This window comes from Mugil cephalus, chromosome 13 (genome assembly GCF_022458985.1).
Source record: "Mugil cephalus isolate CIBA_MC_2020 chromosome 13, CIBA_Mcephalus_1.1, whole genome shotgun sequence".
Classification (NCBI taxonomy): domain Eukaryota; kingdom Metazoa; phylum Chordata; class Actinopteri; order Mugiliformes; family Mugilidae; genus Mugil; species Mugil cephalus.
In genome coordinates this window covers 22,226,821-22,252,977 of record NC_061782.1, presented here as the reverse complement: position 1 = coordinate 22,252,977, position 26,157 = coordinate 22,226,821, and the positions used below count along the sequence as shown (strand labels likewise).

The 26,157-nt window shown below is 41.8% G+C and overlaps 1 protein-coding gene across 2 annotated transcripts in view; it reads left to right on the top strand.

Annotated features, from left to right (window-relative positions):
* Nucleotides 1-25,901, top strand: part of cdh11 (cadherin 11, type 2, OB-cadherin (osteoblast)) — a 70,886-nt gene extending 44,985 nt beyond the window's left edge. For both annotated transcript variants that reach the window (XM_047602117.1, XM_047602116.1), the window contains exons 3-16: nt 1,834-2,162; nt 3,392-3,531; nt 4,239-4,533; nt 7,032-7,151; nt 8,587-8,754; nt 12,984-13,171; nt 17,548-17,661; nt 17,830-17,969; nt 18,276-18,412; nt 20,340-20,461; nt 20,558-20,675; nt 22,149-22,400; nt 22,914-23,065; nt 23,271-25,901. In XM_047602117.1, the coding sequence (XP_047458073.1) occupies nt 2,018-2,162; nt 3,392-3,531; nt 4,239-4,533; nt 7,032-7,151; nt 8,587-8,754; nt 12,984-13,171; nt 17,548-17,661; nt 17,830-17,969; nt 18,276-18,412; nt 20,340-20,461; nt 20,558-20,675; nt 22,149-22,400; nt 22,914-23,065; nt 23,271-23,633 (2,454 nt within the window). In that variant the 5' untranslated portion in view covers nt 1,834-2,017 and the 3' untranslated portion in view covers nt 23,634-25,901. The remainder of the gene's footprint in view (nt 1-1,833; nt 2,163-3,391; nt 3,532-4,238; nt 4,534-7,031; nt 7,152-8,586; nt 8,755-12,983; nt 13,172-17,547; nt 17,662-17,829; nt 17,970-18,275; nt 18,413-20,339; nt 20,462-20,557; nt 20,676-22,148; nt 22,401-22,913; nt 23,066-23,270) is intronic.
* The last annotated feature ends 256 nt before the right edge of the window (nt 25,902-26,157 follow it).

Sequence of the window (26,157 nt, the reverse complement as noted above, 5' to 3'; positions counted from 1 at the left end):
TCTGTCACATCACATGGTTGCGTTTAAGATGTTGAAACAAATCAGTTGTATTTTCAGTTTTCGTTTCTTTTGATTTTAATTCCCTATTTTCTAGCTGATTGCCTTGGATTTGACAGCGGGGTCATTTCTTTTCATGAAATGAGTCACGCTGAGTATTTCTGAGGTGTCACTTGGTTCACTGCCATCAATCTACTGCATTAACATAGTTTTAATGAGTTTGACTTGACACGTACCTGACAGTCTTTGAGACAAGTAACAAAAGAGATGTAGAAGTAATTCAGGATGCCGAGGGAAACTGTTTATTTTCGACTTATTTTACTTGTTAAATACAGCAGGCTCTTAATTTGACAGATAAATGACGGTTTGCGATCCCGTTCATAGATTCTACACAGCAGGTGTCAGCTCAACAAGTGCTCACTGCAGTCTATTACTGTCTTTTGCCGTGTTGTTGTTAAGACTACTTTGAAGTTTGCCTCGTTCTCTGTTTGGTTTCAACATGGGTTTCACCTGAAAGTGTCAACTTCCAAATATATCCCTGATTTGTTGCTTTTTATTATGTGGTTATACATTGTTGGGCTACTCTGATTTGACAGGAAATTACAACAAAGCAAAAGACAGACAATATCAGCTCTTTGAATGTGTCTCTAATTTCACATTTACTCATGCACACTTCAAATTGGACAACTCCTTAGTGTAATGAGGTATTTTGGTTCTAACAAAGTCCACTACGTTGTTCTACTGTTCTTGATTGTTGTTGATCTACTACTACAACAGAAAACAAGTTCCAACACTTTCATATTAGTTTGTCCACATTTTTGTGACAAACAACCTCTTGCACTCATGCAAAAAAAAAAAGTAGAATGACATCGATATACTTTTTTTTTTATAGTCTAATGACGGGACAAGTTTGTCACCCTGACCACTTGTTTTCAGTAATATCAGACCATAAATGTCAGATCAGAAATAAACAAAACAAAAAAACAACAAAAAAAACCCAAACCCAAAACAAAACCAAACATATGGGTCAGATTGAAAGGAACTTAAAAACAATGTGGGACTCAGTGCTAAAAACAGGGAACAAACATCCCTTTTTTTGGTGGAACTGTTAAATTAGATGTTTAGAATTCCAGCAGGGCAAAACTTACGAGCTCCCTCTGGAGATTCAGTTTCCTTCAGTCTTCCATCCCCTACATCTTGGCATCATTTAATTCCTTCATTGTTCTCATTAAATTTATTTTACAACATGCTCATATGCCAAGATTTTTCATTAAATTCCACTTGAGGCATTTCTCAGACATTCATCTGGAGTTTCTTGGAATGAGCCAGCAGTTTTCTTTCTTTTTTTTTTCTTTTTTTGCTTTCTTTGCAGCTCAACGCTGTTGATGGACACTTTGGGTTGTACAGATCAAATTTACTGCTGAATCATTCACTGCAGAGAAGCCTGAACCATCTCCCGCACAGCCGTCAGAGTGCTGCTTAAACACATTGTACTGATTTAACACCCCCTTTGATTTTGACTTGATTTTTTTAATACATTGCTTTTAATGTATTTCAGAATGGTTTTGGTTCAGAAATTAGCTGCCCCGCCTACACTGCATCAGTCCGTCTAATTGAATTAAAGCTAATGGGTTTACAGAGACCATTGTCTGTATAATCAGTGCAATGTTCTCATTAACTTGAGACCATTTAAGGAGTCAGATATCCAACTGCATTTGTAAAATTTATCAATTTCATTAAGGTGAATTTGTGCATGGTGTATGTTTTATTAAACCGTAATTGTTTTGATGGTTTTCTATCACTGACTGACTGCTTTCTATTCTGCTCTTTATTTAGGCTTTGACTGGGAGACAGAAAGTGTGAAGCTGCAGCAACAGGCTCCATCTCAGCTAATGAACTAAGAAGTTCATCAACAGTTTTGTCAGAAAACCACCTCAGTGGGAGCGGAGCTCCACTGAGAGGAACCAGGCAGTAGGGGGCGGAAAGAAGTGCGCAGTTGCTCAGTTTGGGCAAGACAGCGATGCTGACGATGAAGCGGCAGGGCCCTGGCGTGTTGAGAGCCTTCTTGGTTTTGCTGGGAATTTCTGCACTCTGTAGCGTCGCATTTGGAACCAAGAAAGGAAATGCTTCTTTGGATCAAAAGGCCCACAGAAACAGACATCCAGGTATTGGGAAACATGAAGTCTTTATCGTCAGAACATGTGTCATGTCGTTAGCCTAATAGCACAATTCCATTATATTCTTTGTTGATATTGTAACAGTAAGTCAAAAATGACTTATGAATGAATTATGCTATTAGTCTGACGTTGTACTCCAATGCCCCACACAATTTGTCTTTTTTATTGTATTTCTATGTTTATAAACTGATCATTATCCCTTGCATTAATTTTTACTCTTAGTAACTTTGTGAGTCTCTCTGTATTTCAGAGATCGGGCAGTCCATTATTGACACCCACTACAGAGTTGCACTATTACACAAGATGTTAAGCAACAATCAACATCAGCGAACTTATTTTCTTTTCTTTGTTATGTTCCATTTAAATTGATTTGTCAATGCGATGTCTTAAGGCAAAGTCTCACCACAGAAAAACACAGGGCCCTGATGAATGGCGGCAGACACCCTGTAGCCCGGCTAAAAACCAGACTGAGTTGCAGCATTGCTCTATGGTGTGCCAAGCACTATTGAATAGCCTGAGTTTGTTGCTTTCCCAGACATTGGGAGTTTTGAATTATTTCTCACCAAGAGTTGGATACCATCTGTGTATCTGTGTACTCTTTAAATTAATTCAGATCACTGTACACGGTCTCTGTTTTTTTTTAACATACTCTTTTACTGCTGCATGCCCCGTCTGTCCAGGCAATCAGTGCACACATTGTGCGTAGTCACAAGTTTTAGGCTCTGCATGGACACCTACAGAGGGTAAAGCATGGATACTAGTGAAATTGGGCAAAGAACAAAATGTGCATTGTGTGGACGCTTGCCGCCATGCAGGTTTCTAGATAATGAATATATGCATCATGCAGTCTTTATATGTCCAATGTTGTTTTACCTTTATTATTCACTAATTTTCTTCCATTGAGCATCCTTCAGCTACAGATGTTCAAACACTGAGCAGCTGCACAGTATCAAACTGAGGTTAAGCCTGTTGGGATTTGAACCAGTCACCCACCAGTCAAAAAAGGCCTCTCTGTTCATAAGGTTACTGCTTTCCACCCACTTTTGAGTTCAGTGTCTAGAAAAAAAAAAAAAAAACTTGGAAAATGACCCGCAGTTGAGACGATTACTCATTCATCCAAGACAGAGTGAACTAATTGCGGATTTTTGCCTCTAACCATTTAAAATGTACATATCATTTGCTAGCATTGGTTTAAAGAACTGTATTTGTGCTTGTAGGTCACTTGTCACTACATAAACACAAACAGAGGGCGGGGAAGGAAGGGCAGGTACTCCACCGGTCCAAACGAGGATGGGTCTGGAATCAGTTCTTCGTCATTGAGGAGTACACTGGACCCGACCCGGTTCTTGTGGGCAGGGTGAGTATAGAAATGTGTGACATATTAAGGACCTGTTGTTCTTTCTATTCAAACTGAACTGGTAGAGGACTAACTGCTTCACTAATAGCCACACTGCCCTCCTGTGACTGTCGCTGAGGTAATACAAGGTGACAGGAAAATTCCACTAGGATTTAAATGTGCTTTTCCATTTATCAAGGAGAGAGAAGAAGAAAAAAAATGAGAGGTCATGTTCACGTTCAAGGGTGAAGATGATTAGTGGTCGTCCTCCACAACAACACCATCACTCATACTGAGCAGCGGCTTTCACAGCAAACAACAAACGATGTTAACAATGCGTCATATTTCACCATCTAGGAGCTGTAAAGGAAGAACAAGAGCTTAATTGAATGTTGAACATTCTTCACCGTTTTATGACAATATTTTAAATCTCTTACTTATTAGTGTTTGTCTATCAAATGCAGAATATTCCTAGCGTGCCTGTCTCAGATTTCCAGTCTCTAGAGTTTGTAGACTAGAGCATTCGAAACCTCAGGCGACATCTTCCTGGCATCCGGTCTACTGCATTTCTTCCAGTCTTGCTTGTGGACCAGACTACCTCCCTCGCAGTGGAACTTTCAATCTGTTCTTCTTTCTCTTTAAGTTACACACAATCTGAAATCTAGTTGTGGGTCCAACATGTCCATTTAACTCTTTACTGTGCTTATTTGTCTCACTCCCTCCTTCAGCTCCACTCAGACGTAGACTCGGGCGATGGTAACATCAAGTACATTCTGTCTGGCGAAGGTGCGGGAACAATCTTTGTGATTGATGACAAGACAGGCAACATCCACGCCACAAAAACCCTGGATCGAGAGGAGCAGGCCCAGTACACTTTAACAGCCCAGGCTGTGGCCAGAGACACAAATAAGCCTCTGGAGCCTCCATCAGAGTTCATAGTGAAAGTTCAGGACATCAACGATAATCCTCCTGAGTTTCTACATGGTCCATACTATGCCGGGGTCCCTGAGATGTCCAATGTTGGTAAGTAGTGAAATAAAGGTTTGAAAACATGAGAGGAGGGTAAAATAGCTTAGATTAGAGGTTGATTAAAAGCCTAAAACAACCATGACTGATGCGAAATGCCGGATGTCACTTTTTATGAATAGTTTGTAGTAGAAGACATTATCTAGGAGGATAAATGCATTTTAACTATGCAAGTTAACTTACACTGTGTCTGAAATTGTGTGCCTGTGCTAATATTAGTAAGAAGTTTGGTTTTAATATTAACAGCGGCTCATAATGAAATAGATAAGCTTTGAGCAAACCGAATATATCCATTAAATGATCAGCGGGGTGTTGTGTTTCTTTCATAAAATATGATGACAACGATGCAAAAGAGTCCATCAAAATCAATATTTAACAGATTTTCAGCAGTCTCCGTTTCACAGTGAGTGACATTTGTAAATGAAGTCACTGATGGAGTTCATTGCGGCTGTTGTTTGTCTGCTAAACAGCCTTCTTCATACATTATTAATAATCCCTGAAATGTGAACACAAGAAGTGTGACAAAGACGTGACTGATCAGAAAACACCCATTAGCTGACACATTCTCTCTCCTGCAAAGCTGTTCCCCTTTTTGTCTTATATGGAAAAAGTTTGATCAAGCAGAAGCAGAAGTAGGGAAATAATTAGCACAAGGTCGACACGGGCAAGATCCCCTGCCATCTCCTTTCCTTGGATTTTCCTTCCAAAGCTCATGTGGTCACACATTTTCAGCCCCTCCACGTCGACCTGACATGAACCACCATTTGCAGTGGTGCTGCCTGAATCTGTGAAAGCCAGAGAAACCCCTTGTTTGAAAGGACTGGACTTCCAAAGAAAGAAGATCTGAAAAGACTGAAGGAGTTCTATTTAGCCTTTTTTTTTTTTTCCATCCCTCCACTTTTCAAGCTGAGCTCTGAATACAGAAGTTTGGCAAAAAAAGGGCCTCCATCTGCCATCAAATGTGACCACAGAACTGAAACAGAAAGCTGTAATTTTACTAAATAGCATCCATGTTCCCTCATGGATACCACAGTTAAAATGGATAGAAAGGGCCAAATTAGAACGTATCAGGTACACTCAAGGCCACATTGAGACCAGAGCTTAAAGAGACTGGATTACAGTTTTCAGCAGTACCCAGTGGATTTGGTGTGGAGAAGGATGGCAGTGCTCACGCTGATGCAACTGGAAACAGAAATATCCAAATAGCATATGTGAAACTGAGAAGATTTTAAAGTAGCTTTACAGACGAGGCCCAGCCAACATCATCCCATTGCAAAGACGCAGCGACACAGTTTTAGACCCACAGGCAAGTTCCAGTTAATCCTGTATGACTCACAGAGTGAAATGTGAACGCTGACATATTAACATATCAGATAAGGGAAGAAGTAGTGTACTGCATACATACAGCTTGCTGAAAGTTTTACATTTAACTTCATTTTAAGTTTTCATTTTATGTTTTACATGCCAAACACTAAGAGTAGTACAAAGTTTATGCAGAAATGTCAATCTCGCCGTGGGTTCTCAGTCCTACGTTATTCAAAGGAGACGCTTCTAATCAAATTAGACAGATTAAGTTCTGTCTTTGATTGTCTGGATTTTACAATCACTGTCTGCATTTTGATTTGAGCAAATAATGCAGTGCCTTGATTTTTTTCACCAATTGGCTTTTGACAGAAAAAAAGAAAAAAAATCTTAGACGTAGAAACTTCTGTGAATCGAACTACAGCTGGAATATTCACTGCCTGTCAGTGGTGTGAATGAAGCCATTACTTTCTTTGCCTATGGTGGTGATGACACACGTCCAAAGCATTGCTAATGCTACCTCTTTAGTAGGCAGTGCACGCATGACCATTGTGGAGATTGGGTAAGAACCACATAGCACACAGAGCAACTTTGAGAATTTTTGAGCGGGTTCATTTCATGAGCTGTGTCACATCCGAATAAGGAAATTTCAACAATTATGCAAAGTTAATAGAATATATTTCGCACTTCTGCAAATTTAATTGACTTTTGCTCAGCTTAATAGTGTCAAGTATAGTAATCGGAGATTTACTGGATGTAGATGTTGTTGTTTGAAAACATATATACATTTTTTTTAGGGGCCATGTTTTGAGCAAGCAAGTATGCACATTTCAGATTATCCAATGGTTTTTATAAGATTTTCATCAATCTAAGGTTTGATGAACTGTCAGCGCATAGAAGACATTTAATGTTTTATTAAAAACACGAAAATCATTGAAACTGGAGACCGGCTGTTTCCATCAGACAATGATGAAATGTAGAGAAATAACAGAGGAGACCAGCCTCACAGGGGCCACTCAGCTTCAGTGTCTGAGAGAAAGGAGAGTGGTTTTCATTTCCTTTCCCATCCGGCTGGCGCAGGCAGGTGAATCGGCACACGCTTTGTGACAAGCTTGTTTGTCAAACCATTCCGGAACCGAATCGCTGAGGTAGAGCCTCCTCCTGACTTGTCTGTCATGTCTGTGTGTCTGTAGGTACGTCAGTGATGCAGGTGACAGCTACAGATGCTGATGACCCTACCTACGGCAACAGCGCCAGACTGGTGTACAGCATCCTCCAAGGACAACCCTATTTTTCTGTGGAGCCTCAGACAGGTGAGGTTGAGAAAGAAAAAAAAACTGCCCTGGGTCTATAATCATCAACAACTCATACAGACACAGGCTCATAGACCTTGCTCCTAGAGTGAGGTAGTATCATACATACAGAAGACTAAACACATTAACAAGTCTACAAGATTAAAGAAAACTAATCATCACTTCAAAATCTGATTTTGCTTCTCTGCAACTGACTGGAAATTCTTGTTTTACAATAATTAAATATGCAAAGAAAATCTCATAATCAATAATATGACTTGAACCTTAACCGGAGTATCTACCAGGCATCTCGTTGCTCAGGTCAAATGAAAAACCTATTTCTTTCCCCAATATTCCTTTTTTCCAACATCTTCTACCACTCTCAATGTAAAAAGATAAGAACACCCTGCTGTGGGGCTCATGCAACAGCACATCCTTTCCGCTGAAATTGGTGAGGAAAGGAAGGCGCCGCTGTAAAGAGAGCTCCCCAGAGGACATTGAGCCTGGTCCCCGCAGAACCCAGGCCTAATATTTGAGTTTGCATTAAAAGGAGAAATTGGATGTAAGGAGAGAGGTTAGGGCAGACATGGAGCTATGTGAGGTCAGAGGGAGCGAAGAGGAACTGAGAGCGGGAGGTTGGGGGGTGGGTTGGTTAGAGAGTGAGTCCATGGAAAGAGAGTAGTCAGGGCACAGAGAGGGAGAGAGATTTGGACAGAGTAAATCTGGCTAATCAAACCAGTGTTGGGTATTTGACTGGCTCAAATCCATAGCTCACATTTCTAATTGGTTTGGAGATTATCAGCTTGTCATGCTGTCACATGCACACACACTGACACATATGCACGCACGCGTGCGCACACACACTGACACATATGCACACAAACTTGGCATAATATGACAGCAGAAAGCCTCCGTGTCACTGCAGCTAGGCATGTGGAGACGGAGAGCGAGAGATGGGAAGAGAGGCGGGCGATGAATTAAACAGAGAAAAAAGATTACTGGGGCTTGAAATAGATAAAAATAAGACTTCACAAATGTTCTACTAGAATTTGTATTTATTTGAATGGTGAGTGGTGATGTGTTTTCATCCAGAAAGGAGTATTTCTGAAATAAGTGTCTACTCCTACTCTTATGAAAGCGAATCAATAGTTTAAGCTCAGCAAGGGAACCTTGAATAAGAAAATGAGACTTTTGAAATATTAATTCAATGAGCACAAAAATTCTTAAAATAACATTTTACTGTTTGTTCAACATAATTTAGATGTATAATGATTAATGCAAAACAAAGCTGTACACCACACTGCTTGTGCACATAACCATGTAAATGTGTAGACAGACAGGGTACTTGTTTGTGTGCATTCTACTTGGATGTAGATACCAAGAACACAACATTTCAGAACAGACTCAAGTAGTTTAGTTGTTCACACAACTGCATACTGCAAATCTATCTTCTCAGGTATAATTCGGACTGCCTTGCCAAACATGGACCGCGAGGCACGTCAGGAGTACGACGTCGTGATCCAGGCCAAAGACATGGGCGGCCACATGGGAGGGCTCTCAGGCACCACTGAGGTTAAAATCACTCTCACAGACGTCAACGACAACCCTCCGAAATTCCCACAGAGTAAGTAAATGCTTGCACTGTTCTTATCTGTCCAGCTATAATATCTCATGTCATTTTCTTAAGGGGTGGCATTTCCATGAGAGGTGGGAAACACTCAGACCTTTAACCATCAGCTACGCCGCAGTCAGTCTGGTCTCCCAGCATGTGGCTTCTTATATTCTCTACACCTTTTCTCTGCTATATATGTGTGTGTGTGTGTGTGTGACCCTGAAAACATGTCACTCGTCTGCAATATAGAAACTTATGAAGTCACTGCAGGAGGTACAAAAGACGTCTGAAAAAAAAAAAAAAAAATCAATTATTAAAGGTTCTTTACTGAGCTCCTGCTGCGTCCTCAGGCAAGTGTGCACTTGGGTGTGAATTTTGGAGGTTGACTAATTTTTTTCCTGGGGACATTTGTTGAATTACTGATTGGCTGAGCAATAAAAAGCAGTAGCATAGGTTTGATGCTTTTAACTGTAACTCAATGTGATAAAAACACAATAGTATTGGCTGCGTTGTTCATCGGTTGTATGGATGCTTGCTTCAGTTAATCTTTGGTGAAGTTGCTAATACGTCAGGCAGTAATTTGAAAGTGATACACAGTATATACACCAATAAGCCACAACATTATGACCACTGACAGGAGAAGTAAACCCCACTGACCATCTGTTGAAATACTTTTCCATTCATGTGGATGTTACTTAGACATGTACCATCCACCTGGTGCGTGTCTACTGCAGTTTAGAAACAAGTAAAAAAACATGAAAAACAGAACGAGGTGGGATGATCCACAGTGGCCTCTCCCCTCCCCACTAACAGAATCCTGTTGCCAGACACCATGTGTCCATTCTCTGATGTCCACAATATTAGGAGTCTTTTTACATCTTCATCCGATTTCTGCCGTTTAGAACATCTTCCTGTCTCCATGTTTTGTTTCCTCCACACTGCTCCCTTCCCTCCCGTAGCTCTGAACAGAGGGGCCGCTGCCGGAGATTCAGCAGAGTAGCTACACGAATGGATGGAGACAAAAGGAGGGGAGAAGGGAAGAGAAGAGGGATCAGGATTTAGCCTGTGGAGAAGCTGAATAGGCAGGAAAGGAGGGAGACACGAGCAGAGGCAGCAATGGAGAGAATGCAAAAGACAGAGAGATGCAGAGGGAGCCACGGAGAGAATGTCAAAAGCATCACTCTAGTTGTGTTTGGACCACCAGCCAACAGCGTTTCAGTAACTTGCAATGAAAGGCTAAACTCAAACGGACATTTCGAGGGAATTTAGACTTTTGTAAGAATCAGTGCTCAAAGGGCAAAACTTGTTTTTCTAAAGAAGGCTGTCTTCAGGAAGTTTCCGTGCTGACGCATCCACATTTGTTTATAGTTGCATGTAGTCTTAAACAATGTCGGATAGCACAAAGTTGAAACACATGTGAAAGTCTGGTCAAATAGAGCCCAGATATTTAAGTGGTTGACGGATAAACGTGGGGTGGTTAGTAGCTGAGTGACTGCAGTTCTTCAGCAGCACATCCTAACCTTTGATAAATTCCTCACTTTTTAAACCAATGACTTCATGAGCCGCCATCAAGGCCTTTCATAAACCATTGGAACATTTTCCACATCGAACCCAAATTCTCCCTCTGCTCCTGGAAATAATGAGGCCATGACAAATGTTAAACAAGACGACTCCAATCACAGACATAACCACATCCATAAAAATGTTGCTTGTTTCTCTGACATGGTAAGAAGTCAATGAGGATGTGCTCTCTAACCACAGGCCACCATTTTGGGCCTGCTATCCAAAAGCAGGCCCAAACATTACACTTACAACATCAGTTGTGTTTACAAAGCACCTTCTTGCTTAACCTCTAAATAACACTGCGCTACACTGGCAGTTTCCATCTGTGATGCAAGATATGACACCAAACAGCAATATGTTGAGGTATTTGCCATCCTTGTTCAGAAAAAAAAAAGAAAGTAGAAGCAGCACAAGCACCTGCAAGAAAAGTCTCCCAGATGGTGTGAATGAGGACACTGATTACTTATTTAGCAGTCGGGCAGAATGAGGGAGGGCAGAAACATAAAGAAAATGAGAAATCGGATAAACAAGTCGAGAAAGAAAGTCAGAGACAAGACAAAACAAAATAGAAGATATACAGAAAAAACAAAGGCAGAAACAGACTGAATGATGATATGTATACTGTATAAGGCTCTGCTAGGCTCTCGGTTTACTGTAGCTTTTTCTGTCACTCCGGGGCTTGATCTCTGCACTCCTCTCTTTTCCTCACAGACTGTCTGTCCCTGTAATTCTCCCCCTTTTCACCTCATTATCAAGCATCGTTTGTTTGCCACCCCGAAAATCCATCTCGGCGCAGATGGCAGCAGGAGCGGAAAAAAAAAAAAGACAAATAACAAGCGATTGTTCTATAACTCTCTTTGACTTCAGTCTTTATTAGGCTGAGATGACAGAAGCGTTTCTGTTAAATACTGCCAATACGTCAGCCGCGGTGTGTCACAGCCCGCTCTCTGCCATTCTTGTTCAAAGATGAAACAGATAATAGATAATGAAAGGCATCTGAAGCAACGTAATGTCTTTGGGTTGATGTCTATGGCCTTCTGTTTGCATGTGGCATTCACCTTTACTGTCTGTGATCATATAGCAAACCGGAAGCAGCCAATTACAAATATAGCACGAGTTGAAAATGAAAATGTGAAGTTTTATTCTCTCAGATTTAGAAAGAAAAGTTTGAAAAACAAATGCCCTCCAGGCATCTTTTTGGATGATTTTGAGAATAAGTGTTTTGCTTGTAACCACATTAACTCTTTGTCTATATGATAACGTATGAAAGTGACATCAGAGTAAGAGAAGGATATTGCAAAGTCATACAAAGCATTTTTTGGTTCTAAATTTAAGGATACTCTAAGGATGAGACTCTTTATTGGTGTGCTATCTTAATATTTATGAGATTCTCATTCCAGGACTAGACATCTAGTGAGTGACTGCAACACTTATTTACGTATAAGCAACTCTTTATTCTCTCATCGCCACATATTCACTTCTTTGCACGAAGCAACTGCACAATATAAGTCTTGTGTTGGTAGGACATTTTGAAAAGACGACCTCAGTGAAGTGGACCTTGAATCTAAATGTACATTTCCTGTACGTGCTCTGCTTGATTTTCGCCTGCAGTCTGGTATGCCCGCTGCCTGTGGGTTCTGTCATACACTGTTTAAATCAACTGCCAGAAGCCACTGAAGTTAAGCTACTTAGGGAAAGCAAGAATAGAATGACAAGAGAAGAGACGGAGGAAAGGGGCAAAGGGATGAAATGGGCTTTTAGCCAGAAAGGGAGAGAAAAATAGGAGGAAAAGGAGTTGAGGCGAGTCTGAGAGAAATAGGGCAATATGGGGAGGAGAGGTGAGGATGAATGAGGAGGCGCAGAAAAGGGAGGGAAAGGTTTTAGGAAAAGAAAGTCCAACGGCATGAAGAGGCGTTAGAAAGGCAGAGAAAGAGATGAAAAATGAAAGATGGAGGGGAGGCGTTTGGTGAGGATCGATAGATTAGAAAAAGTAAAGAGGGTGACGGGAGGGATTGGGCCTGGATGAATCAAGCCTTGTGAAGCGCTCTCTTCTTCCACCTGCACTCGCTCTGAAACCGCACGGCCGCATGAATTTCATGATTCATAAGACTGTCACACCTGGACGAGCAGGATAAACATGCTGATGGTGTACAAGCCGTAAAATGATGAGTTCACTGGATGAGCAGCAGCCGAATCAGAGGAAAGCTAGAGCAGAGGGGGGACCGGTGAAGTACGGAATTCAAAGGAGAATCGCTTTATGATCGAATCAGACCAAATGGGGAGGAATGGTTCCAATGATTGGGGGTTGGGCTGAAAAACACATGAAGAAGGAGAAAAGAAGGGGGAGTGTAGACATATGGTCCTACTGCTCTCATTCTGAAAAACCAGGTGTCTGCTCCCTCACACACACACCTGACACTATAGGGGATATTAATATCCTTTGGGCCATATGAATATCCTTTGGGGCATATGAGACAGATGGTATGGTTCATGTTAATCTCTCTCCGCCCTCCAAAACTGACCCTGCCTCAGATAGTAAACACAGTGGCAGCCGGCCAGGAATCCTCTGAAGACTTAGAAGAGTGTTGAATACTAAAGCAACCTATGACCAGAAGTTGACACTAGCATCAGCAGCCAAGTACATTTTCTGCTTTTTCTTTTTTGTTTGTTTGTCCCAGGTGTGTATCCCATGTCTGTGTCAGAGGACAAAGTGCCAGGAGAGGAGGTGGGCCGTCTCAAGGCTAAAGACCCTGACCTTGGCGACAATGGACTGGTGAACTACCGCTTGGTGGATGGAGATGGAATGAGCATGTTTGAACTGAGCACAGACTCCCGGACCAGAGAGGCTGTCATTAAACTGAAGAAGGTAAGGGATGGGAAGTTGGACCACCAACAGTGGAACACACTGGTTGGGTGGCAGTGTCTTCCCCAGCTATTCACTAACCACATTTGTTGGTGCTGAGAGGACAGTGGACTCCTTTTAGAGCAGTTCTACTAAGAATGGGAAAACAATACTGTGAGAGGGAACCAGAAATAGTAACAGAAACTCACCAAGTAGCTCTGCGTGGTGGAGAAGAGCCGAAGACGTAGGTGATGATTCTCTTTTAGCACGTCGCTGCAAAGGAGCCTGGAAAGTGTTTCTCTATTCTGACTCGTCATTAGAAAAACACTGATCATGAAATAGTCATTACGGTGCAGCTGACATTTCACAAGAACAACGAGCTCCACAGATGGAGACAGTGGCTGTAAAGATGCTTACAGCGCTGTTGCTCCTGTGGTCATAATTGTTGAGTATACAAAAAGTAAAAAAAAAAACGAAGGACTTTGTGGCAAAAAACCCAAACAAATGACTGTTCATTAACAGTGGCTGCTTGAACGGCTATCTCTTATGGAAACTATGTGTGCGTCACCACCCCCCTTTTTTTTTCAATTTGCCAGCACAGAAATCTTGTCAAGACAGCATTTTTTTCTATAGACAAAGCAGTTTACCGTTTACCGCCTCAGCTGGCCCCGATTTAAGGTGGCGTCCATATTTGTGTGTTGATGTAATGCAAAAAAATAAAAAATAAAAATATCAGAGAGGTGACTTGAAGCAGCAGGAAGATTTTTCTGTCTTCCTTCCTTGATGACCCCCGTTTTCTTATTGTGCTTGATACAAACACCAACTTATACTGTTGTGCATGCGCGTTATGTGAGAGTGCATTAACTTTCACGCTTCCCTGGGCCACAGAGCTCATCTTCTCCACAGTGACTGTAGCCCACTCGTGAGCACACGCACTCCGACTGTAGCTCGCAGTGATCCAGCTCGGCGCACACAATTACTTTCCCCTCCCTCTTTGTCCTCTCTCTCTCTCTATCTGTGTGCCTCTAAAGCAGGCGCACAACCACCACGTCACTCTCCCGCACAGTCGGTCCCCTCCATCTCAAGAGCGCTGAGAAACTCATTCATTTCTTATTTTTTCCTCAGACATGCATGCACAGAAACACAAAGCTGTGTTGTGTGTGTTGCTGCAGGTGAGGATTATGAGCTGAATCTTTCAATGAGCTGAGGTATCCCGGGCCGACTGACCTTTGAGTCTATCACTTAAAAAAAAATAATAATAACATTTAAAGTCGCGCTACCAATGCGTGAGGTAAAATAAGAAGGAAGCATGCGATGAGGGCTCTTTTTTGAATGGCTATTTTAGAAATGAAATGAAGAGCTTTTGTGAAAGTATTTTAGGTCTGTCAGATGTTCAGCCCATATAATGGCACAGAGGGGCCCACTAGCTCTGAAAGTTTCCAAACCCACGCCGTATTCAGTGAAAGACTTGACATTCAAGTATGTAATTATGTGCTTAAATGATGTATGATGGCAGTCGCGGCGTGTTGAATTTCCTGCCCAGACAGCAGTGACGTAGCTCAAAAGAGCAACCAGCCTCAACCCACAGTTGGTTTTCACTGATGCTGTGGGAAAATCTCAGTCTGAATTAATCGATACGAGTCTGTTTCATGTTCATTTTTTTTTCTTTTTTTTTCCCACCCCTCAATCGTCTGCGTGAGCGATTCCTTTGCAACAGGCATTACGAGCGCTAGCGTTAAAGACTCAGTTCCCACTGGTGTCACCGGATTTAAGCAGGGAAATGAGTGAGTGATAATGAGAGATGCTCCCTTCTCCTCTCTCGGCAGCTACATCCTGTGCACCCTTGAGCCAGGCGGCTAACCAATGACAGAAATAAGGCAGCTTTCAGTAAATTTAAAGGGCTACCCAAATAGAAATTGCCATGATTTTTCCCCATTTCTGCTTGTGTGTTACATGCAATATGTAGACTTTTATGCAGAATCTCACAAAGACGTTGATCGAAGCTATAATGTAAATGAGCTGATTAACAAAACAGGACAGTCAAATCAAATTAATGAGAGCAACTGACTACATTAATATGGGGCGATATGTATGTATGCTTGACTTCAAAGCAGCCAAAGGCAGAATATTGCTTCAGAAGTGCTAAATACATATGTGGACATTTTATGCCTAATTCGACGTAGATAAACGTATACAGGACCTGTCACACATCACCTCTTTGCCGCAGTTTCCTGTGTTTCTCCAGACAGTAGCGTGACACTAATGTAATGTTTGCAAGCGCAGAATTAGAGATGCTCACATTTTGCAACTACTCTCAATCTGATCATGGTATTACTACTTGTGTGTGTGTGTGCGTATTAGCTTTGTGTTTATGCGTGTGAGATTATTGGGTGTTGATGCCTCTCGGGGGAAATCAAAACCTTTTTGCCCCCTTAAGGCATCTGCAAAATTAAAGGCCAAACACACACACACAGGAGCGTGTGGATAGTGTCACGCCTAAAAACAATTTCAAATCAGCATCAGGAGTAGCCTTCGCTAATCTCTATTCTCTCACTGTCATCCTCACAAACACACACACGCCTCCGTGCGTGCGTGCGTGCGCACACACACGGGGATGAGCTTTAATCATCTATTCTCTTTCAACTGTGTCCTGACGAAAGCCGTCCACGGAATATTAAGGAGCTGTGTGTATGTTTGTGCGTGTTACCGAAAGCAATGAGGAGAAGGAGGGGCGTTATTGTGAATATTATTATTATCTCGCAGTGATTACACAGAGAAGGAGAGAGAGAAAGAGAGAGAGAGAGAGAATGAGGGTGTGATGAAGAAGGGGAAATGAAAGAACTGGGTCACATCTATTCTACTACTATTGTACCTGTCTTCACTGCTTTAAACACCTTCACTGACACCACACAGAGTCTGACACTGCTGCTGCTGGTTTTTCCTTCTGGCCTCCACGTTGGATCATGGACAGCGCAGTAGACTTCATCCATTCAATGCGTCTATCTCCATAATACGGAGAATTGCACGCCTCCAATACGTAATTAAGGATAATAATGTCAATCAGCAACCATAATATTTGGTATGGCTAGACTTGGTCAGCATCCAGTTTGTCAACTCGCAAATCTCCAGTAGCTTTACTTTGCTTTCAACGCTTCACTCTGGGCTCGTGAGCTCTCTCTTCTCCCACGCAGATTTCATTAAGTGATGGCAGCCTTGAAATAAAAAGATCAAGCTTGCTCCTGGGACTTTGCCAGTGCATCATCACTGTACCAGCCAGAAAAAACTGGTGGCAGGAGAAAGTGGTTATTATCTTGGTTTAGAAAACAGCACTGATACCCAAGAGTTACTTACTATGATTATGGCTAGAACAGGGTTACAGATGAATTCGCAGCCAAGTTTAAGTTGGCAACGCACAAGTCCCCAAATTCAGAGCCGACAGCAGCACTTACTGTATGCTATGATTGCCAGCACATTTGTTGACTTTTAAGTTTCCCCCACAGCTGTATAATAGTAATAAGTACATAAGGAAAATGAGTAGAAAGATTCATTAGATGTTTACCATCAAGCAGACTGTTGGCTGAGTGAGGGTCATCTCTTTATAATCACTGTGTTTTTCTCCTTTCTCTGACTGAATGGAAATGTGATGCGTTCGGAAAACATGTTTGGCACTGAATGGGACACCTCAAAGCACACACTCAAATTCAATATCAAGGCTATCGCAAGTCAATGGGTTTTCTCCCAATGCAAAGTAAATGACTGCAGTTCAGTGTCTCAGGGTTTTACACTGACCGATGATATTGGTGATATTGAAAACCCAATGCCGGGGATTTTAAACGATAATGTCTTATTCATTTGGATGTCTCTTTGCAGACTGCTGGTCTTCTGGTCTCAGACTCGAGCTTCATCTCCCACCTGGTTACTGAAAGCACTTTTTATTCCCTCTTATCATGAGACGTCCCCAACTCCCAAACCTCATCGCAGCTCATTAGAAACACGCTCGTCTGATGATGAAAACAACCTGAAAATTAACAGCCAGATGATTCATTCTGTCCCCCAAAATAATTACGTTGTGTTATATTATGCAATACAAACTGTCTTTAAACTAAAGTCAGTATTTGGGTTCGTCTTTGTTTTTTTTGCATGGGCGCAATATAACTCATTTAATGCCACTTCTCATTCATGTAGCAACAGCTCCCCCTAGCAGAAATCAATTATACAGCACATTAATGTGCTCCAAAGAGCCAACACGTGCTTCTGCAGGAGACGTGCGGAAGATTTTCCTCAGAATGCAGATTGTTACAGCACAATGAAAAGTCAAATTAGCATTTAAATGTGTCTGTTAACTGTTGATATTACAGTTGTTAAACGATTTGTCTGTCCCATCTCTGTCTCCATCTCAGCCGGTGGACTTTGAGACGAAAAGGTCATACACTCTAAAGGTGGAGGGATCCAACCCCTATATCGACCCTCAGTTCCTTGCTTGGGGACCCTATAAGGACGAAGCCACAATAAAGGTATAAAGATTATGTGTATTTCTGAACGTTTACTGTGATGTGAGGAGAACAGGCATACCATTTGTTTGTGTCCACGGGGTGTTTATGAAAACAGCTTGCATAGCATCTCATAAGACAAATATCACAGGAACCCCAGAGCGCTCTGATTTTGTGTATTTTTTCGCGTAGATATCAGTGGAGGATGCAGATGAGCCTCCTGTTTTCGTAGCTCCCAGTTACACTTTCGAGGTGGAGGAAAACGCGCCTCAAGGCACCCAGGTGGGACGAGTTCATGCCAAGGACACCGATGTTGCCAACAATCCTGTCAGGTAACAGAGACACCCATCATCATCATATACACTCCAACACAAATGGATTCAGTTAGCTTTAGTGGCGGGGAAGAGATGGCATTTTTCTCATCATACACTGAACAACCAGCATGACTCAGAAACTTGGCTTTCCTCTCAGAATGGGAATGTCACATTTTATAAAAACTGCCTGCAAAATAATTCAAAGCTCAATATAGTTTTTGTCAAATTCTTGATGTTGTTTTGTAATGGACACTGAAGAATATTCCCTATAAATCTCTTAAATGTGTAAACCAATCATGTAACTCGTCTTCATTTCCTCCCTAGGTACATGATTCCACGGTACACAGACATAGAGCAGTTCTTCAGCATAAACTCGGAAGATGGCATGATTACCACAACAAGACCACTGGACAGAGAAGCACAGGCCTGGCATAATATATCTGTATCAGCCACAGAGATTGGTACGTACACACACTCATACACACTTATGAATCTAGAGTGATTTAAAGAGAACTGGGGCCGAATATGAGGATTTATTTTTGTCTGTTTTACTTCTTCTCAACCGAGGCAACAACACTTACAACACTAATTATCATCATGGCACAAGCTTAAAATAAGAGTATCTGTACCCATAACTGTTGTCGGTACACTCAATCCTATCACGTTTGAATGTGAAGTAGCACAAAGGCTGTGAGGCTGCCAGTGCCAATTTTCAGCCATTCCAGGAGTGCAATTACCTAAGGAGCTTCATTCTGCAGTTTGTTTGCTGTTTTCTAATGTGTACCACCAAAGTGATATACAGGTCAGTCAAGGCCAAACATCAACAAAAAGATGGAAAAGTACCAGATAACCAGCAGGCAGTACATTTGCCGGAATCCCAAGCCTTAACTGTCAATTTGCCGTCCAGGACACATTCAATGACATCTTATGTACGGACTTTGAGAGGATTCAAGCTGCTGCTTTTCATTTTTTCTCCCTCCGGGTGAGAGAGGATTAACACTTTTGCAGTGACTAGCTGCTTATATCTTGGTAAACTAATATATTTTCAGAAACTGCCAAAAGAGATTGACTTTGTGGTATTATTTTTGTTAAGTGCAATTGGTGTTGCATTCATTTGTGCGTCTTACGTTGTTTTCATGTGACTTCTTGACAAACACGGAAACAAACACATATCGGTTGTGTGGACGCTATTAATAGAACGCATGTTAGTTCTGTTAACTGTATTCACAGAATGTGTGGCGAGGGCAGAGCAGACAAAAAACAGATTTGTTAAAATGCAACGTGAAGTCAAACAGCTGGAAGGACTAGCAAGAATGTAACTGTTAATTAATTTCCACAGTTTTCTGCAATTTAACTGTCGATGTGTGAATTGTTTACCACACAAAGTTAGTACATGCTCAGTTACACAGGCGACACGCACCTAAACCCTGCTTGAGTGAAAGGAAAGTGAATGAAGCGACGGAAGCAAAACTAAAACCTTTAACTCCCACCTCCCCCCAAACATTCTCACTAACTACACGGAGAGTTGAGGGAGAAAAGGGGGGGGTGGGGGTGGGGGTGGATGCCAGTCAACACACAGGCCTTCCGAAGCTTTCTCTCCCTGGCTTTAGCCCCACACACCATCCCGCAAGCCACAGTAGCCCCACCCTGGTATTTGGTGGTTGGGGCTCAATCTAGCAGAGAGCCGCGTGGTTTCCCTGTGGCGTGCTAGACGCCAGACGGACAGATGGAAACGGGCCTGCCGCCCACAAAGATAGGACCATTGCAGGCTACGCTAACCACTTACAGACCCTGGGAAGCTAAATAAATGCCTTGTAATGACAGGGTAGCAGAAAAATCACCGACTAGAATTGCAAATATGTAAGTCTGTATGGATTCTTTCTTTTTTTTTATTAAAGATGAAAAGATCTGAATTTGAATTAGCATTCAGCACGAGTGTGGATGTTGTGTTTTTTGTGTCTATTTTAGTTGTTAAGACATCATTCTGTGTGCAGCACACCATTTCTTCTTCATTTGAATCTCCAGCAGGGATAACTTGACATTTGTTCCGTTTGCATATCAAAATGGTTTTGGTATGCGTGGGAGCTGCCACTGACTGCGTGGCAGACTGACTGGATTTTTCTTTTTTTGGATGTCTCGGAAACTCGCGTCTATAATTTTTGCAAATCAAAACAACAAATAGCTGGCTGAGTGGCTGACTGATTGACGGGCAATCTTGCCGGAAAATATTCAGAGTTAGTTTTGTGTTCAGTTAGTGCCAAACATGACATACAATCATAAATACATTCGGGCACAAATGACGTTCTGTCCTTAATGATTTTGACAAAGCGTTGATTTATTGTATGCAGCAGAATACTGATGATTTCCTCCTACACCGTTTGCCTACAGGAGGTCACCACCAGGACACCAAAGTGCGTGTTAACATCAAAGTGAAGGACGTCAACGACAATCCCCCAGAGTTTGCGACCAACAACGAAGTCCTTATGTGTGAAAACGTCACACCAGGAAAGGTACGGCCGTCAGTGTGAACGTGCAATAATGAGGAAATTTACCCAGTAACAATATTTCACATTGGTGTGTTGTCTTCTGATTTTGGTGCGGTTTAGCTTATTGAAACAGTAAGTGCGGTGGATAAAGATGAAATGGCTCCCAGACAACACTTCTCATTCAGCCTTGCGCCAGAAGTCGCCCACAACCACAACTTCTCCCTCAAAGACAACAAAGGTAGGCGACCTTCACAACGTGCTCCTCCTCATCCCTCTCGCTTCTTTTGTTTCATTCCTTCTTTCCGTCTCGACCTCTTTCAGCAGCCAGTCTTGCCGTATCTTCCTCTGTGGTCTCTTTCTCTCCCTCCCCCCTCCTCTCGCTCAGATTAGATCAAAGCATAACCAGATGGAGGCTTACAGTACCTTGTAGAAATCAGCAGGTGCTCCGAATCTCTCTCACACACACACGCCAATGCACACATGTCCTGCGGGCTGTATTAATTGCAGTGGGGTCTCCGTCCGTATGTACATCTATCTTAGGGGGCCAACTGATTAAATTAAGTTTTGTGAATACTGTGATAGACACTAAAAGAAGGAAAATGAGACAGAGTCCAGAAAAGACGACTGTAAATAAAGAAGAAGAAGAGGTGTACAGGAGGCTGATGGTGAAACAACGGCACAAAACACAAAGCAAAGAGACATCAGAAAGAAAGTGCATCGGTGATGAGTTTCCTTTCTTGAGCTAATATTCACTACTTCGTGTGACTCGTGGTCCTATTCATGGATCTGTTCCACAGTGCATTTCTACAGAGAGCTGGTCTGTGTCATCTAACTTGCTGCAAAGTGTATTAAAGTAAAGTGATTTAAAGAAAGAGTAATCACATGTTGGATTCAGCCCACAAAGATTCTCACATCCAGCTCACGCGGAAACAACTGGAGAGATGAAGGGAGTAGATAAATCAGTGGAATTAGAAGGAAGTCCCCGTCTTTTGGAAAACAGCAACAAGAAGAGAAGACGAGAAATGAGATGATGACAAAATTGAGGAAGGTGGAAATTATCGCGCTAAAACTCTGAACAATTACAGGCTCCAGTCATACTAACATTAAAATCAATATATAAGTTTGTTCAAAAGTACACATTTAATACATTTAAGAGCTTCTGTCAAACAATGCTGAACTATAATTGCTAGCCCTGTTCAGTGCAAAGACCAATGTGATTCACTCGTATGGGTCTGTAATGTATTTGTAATGACCATGTTCTTGATCTTATGAAATGCCTCGGGAATGTCATGAAATTTTTGGTTGGGAAAAGGTGTTGGTACATTTGAAAGGAGCTGTTCTGATATGAAGCAGAGGCAGGCAGGGACACCACAGAGGCACAGCTAGCGAGCCTGTGCAGTAACAGCAATAACAGGGGATTTTGATTACATTTCCTATTCAACTGTAGCATGGACCCACTATTAAAACAGAAATGAAATACCACCAAAGTCACACATCATTGGCTGTTATGTGTGGGGTTGATAATAAAAAAAAAGAAAAAAGAACAAAGAAAAGTGCATTATGTGTGTTTTTGCATCTGTATAAAGGAGCCATGATTAAAGCCTACAATCTCTGGAGTAGCCTATGTAATTACTCCATTTTCTGTGCTCTGATCATTTTACCATCTCATCTTTCTATCTGCTCACCAACATCTCTCTCTCTGTCCCCACAGACAGTACAGCCAGTATTTACGTGCTCCGTAAAGGATTCAGTCGTCTCACCCAGGATGTTTACTCCCTTCCCATTGAGATAAACGACAACGGATCACCCCCCATGAGCAGCACCAACACCCTGACCATCAGAGTCTGTTCATGCGACAGCAAAGACACCATCCGCACGTGCAACGTGGAGCCCTACGTCCTACCTGCCGGCCTCAGCACCGGGGCACTGGTCGCCATACTGGCCTGTATCGTCATTCTGCTCGGTAAGGGGGGGATGCAATTTTGCTGATGACTGCAGATCTGTTTGTCATAAGGGATTACTGATTCACATGAGGTTTTCTCGCTGCGACATTTCAGTCGCTCGCGCGATTAAACTGATCTACCGGTGAACAACAGACATGCCTGACATTAACTTTACACACAGACGGAACATGAACATGAAGACGTCCTTGTTGGATTTGCACTACATTGTTTGAGCATCTAAAGAATAGAGAGAATAATCCCGGGGAATTCACAGCATCACCCTCATATGTCACCTTTGCAAAATGATTTAGTGTTTGAGGAACAAGGTGTTTTCCCAGGAGTCAAATAGTGCATCATCACATCTAGAGCTGTTGAAAAGCCTAACATGCTAATTATTCTTTCTCCATAGTAATACCTCGTAATTATCTAATACTCACCCTTCCACTTTCTCACAGAGATTGTGTGATGATTTTAACATATTCTCTAAATCCAATACTAATTTTGAACTGTGGATGTGTGCTTCTCTTTGGCAGCAATAGTGGTGCTGTTTGTAGCACTGAGGCGTCAGAAGAAGGAGCCATTGATAGTGTTTGAGGAGGAGGACATCAGAGAGAACATTATCACTTATGATGACGAGGGAGGCGGTGAGGAGGACACAGAGGCTTTCGACATTGCTACACTGCAGGTGAGGAAAAAGAGCAATCGAGATTCTGGTATAAAACCTGAAAGGACTAACAGAATGATGTGTGTTTGACCCTGGAAGTACCTACATTTAGCCAATATCCAGCGTTTCTGTCACCTGTCCGTAAATAAATACGATTCCTCTTCAGCTCTTTCAGGTCTTTAGCTGACTATTTTTAAATCAGGAATTTCTCTTTCCAACTGTTCAGAACCCAGACGGCGCCAATGGTTTTCTTCCACGGAAGGACATCAAACCAGAGCTTCAGTACCCCAGGATCGGAATTGGCCGCCCAGCAGCCAACAGCGTGGACGTCGATGACTTCATCAAGACTCGAATTGCAGAGGCAGACAGTGACCCGACTGCACCTCCTTACGACTCCATTCAGATCTACGGCTATGAAGGCAGAGGATCGTTGGCTGGGTCACTGAGTTCCCTCGAGTCTGTCACAACAGAGTCTGACTTGGATTATGACTATCTGCAGAGTTGGGGGCCGAGGTTTAGGAAGCTGGCAGATTTGTACGGGACCAAAGACTGCTCCATCAACGATGGGGATGATGGTGAAGACTCTTAACAGTGGTCTTACAGAGTGGACGCCCGCCGATTTCTGATTTAAGGATCCCATGAGGATTTGTTAACTGAGGGTTAACATTCCCCAGTTCCCGTTTGTTACCAACTACCAACCGATCAGTTCATGCCATTTTGTCAACCGATGATAACAGCTCTCCACCCCTGTGGCACCTCTCTGGTCCTCCAAGGCGATTTGATAATGGACATGTGATGAACGCTTGGACTTGAACCGCTCCCAGCTTTCCCAATGTTTTCTTCCTTTGTCTCTCCCTCTCCTTCTGTTTCTACAGACTTCAGCATCGCAGGGCTGGGAGTTGTGATGTCGCCAGATTGTCAGTTTGAAAATTAATTTGATGGAAACTTTGTTGCTGTATGATCAAAATGACTTGCTTATCGCAAACTGTTTAGTTTCTTAGAGGTTCTACATACCTTTGTGGACTGGATTCACATACTTCCTCTATGTTTCCTGAGAGAGATCTTGCTCTCTCAACGGGTTCCTGAGTGGAACTTTAGTTGCTCTCTCAAAGAAAAAGAGCAAGAGAAGTGTACGAAAAGAAAATGTTTGTATTGGATCCAATGACTGCCTGATGTTATGGAAGAGAAGAGGAATATAGAGATGTGTTAGTTCAAACGAAACGATTCTTAAAATGTGTTGTTGTGTGTGCCGAATTCAGCAGGTACTGTTGTTTAGATGGCGTGACCGACTCTGGGTTGTTGATACTGTTAAGACGCTCGCAGCATCTTCACAGTATGGTGGCCTTATAATAAATAAACAACAACTCCAGGGGTAAACACAACAAGAGTAAAGATAGAGACCACTAGCGTCAGTAGCTGTACGCAGATAAACGAACATACAAGGACTGAGTATCTGTGAAAATGCTACACAAATACCATTTTTGTTTTGTTTTTGTTTTTTAATTCCAAAAAGAGACAGACTCAACATGGATTTGATTTTAAAATTGCGGATGATTCCTTGTTTTCATTCTTCACTGCAGAGAAGGCGTGAAAAGAAAAGCTGACCCTCTCCACTCCCACCTGCCCGTCCTCTGTGTTCCCATTCTTCCTATCAACAATCACTTCCCATATCAGATCCACCAATGAATGATCACTTCCTCATTCGGAGTCCACCAATGACGATCAATCAAAATGAGTAAAAACCTGTGAGCTCTAAAAAACGCCTTAAACTTAATGGACACTCTTGCAACGCAGTGCATTCTCTGTTTTGTTTTTTTCCTCCTTCTTTTGTTTCTTTTTGTAACTTGAAAAGTATATTCAGAAAGCAAACTATTCTCCCTGTTAGGTGTGTACAGAGCGATGTGCAGACATGCGATATATCACTTTGAGGATCCAACCTGCGCCTCATACACTCTTAAAACGGGATGTGTTCTGTTCCCGCCGGAATGGTAAATGTAGACTGGCAAAATATGCATTGTGTTTTTCCCCAACGTCACATACGCAGCAACATCTGTTGTATCAACACATGTTGCTAATTAAACATAAAATGTGCACATTGGGAAATAACACAGGGCTTGTTTTTTTGAGCCACATATACAGAAAGGCTGAAAGCAGAACATCCTTTTTAAGCGTGTAAGTTCTTGTTCAATCTCTTTTTTAATGTTATTATATTATTATGATTATTATTGTTGTTTTCTATTATTATTATTATTATTGTTATCATTATTCTGACAATTGTTCTTTCATTGGCTACAGCTACACGGGAACAAATTCATGTTTAACTCTTTGCAGCACGGAGTCATGTTCTTATGGTTGTCTAAACATGGACGGACTACAAAGTTTTTGATTTTCATTTTTGGGCAGCTGTAAGAAATATACTGCTAAAAGTTAAATATCCGCTTTGGATTTGTTTGTTGTATTTTTATTTTTTTTTTGCCTGTGATTACAATCTCTCTCATTTCTTCTGTTTTTGTTTCTTTTTCCCCATTATTTGGCGTTTCTTCGTTCTTTCTCCCTGTTCAAGAGGAAAACTAGCAATCCGTGTTTGTTGCAGTGAGAGAACGCCTCGTTTTTATTCTCTGTCAAGTTTTATGGTACCGATTTGTACAATTTTAAAAGTTCTTATTTTAGTATACATGCAGAATATTCCAGTATTACAACAAAAAACATGTTAAGAAGATAAGAATAAAAAAAAATGTTACAGCATCACACTTATATTTTCTGAACATTGTACTGTTGCTTTATTATGTGCTTCAATCTCCGAAGCGAAAAAAAAAAAAAAAAACTTTGAAATAAATGCTCTTTTTATAAAATGATACTGAAATGTGTGCGGGAGTTAACTTTGTGTTAGCTTTGGGAACTGTGCTGTTTTCACGTTTGAAGGAAAAATGAACAAAAAGGGAAAATCATTAGGTGATACAGCGGCAGCGATGTGGTCTTCCTCATACATATAAATACATCAAATGTAAAAAAACAACCATGTGACGTGTGGTTCAAATACATGCCACTCATAGGTTTTACCCTGAAACAGAAGCAGCATCAGTTTTCTTTTCAGAGAAACAAATAATAATAAT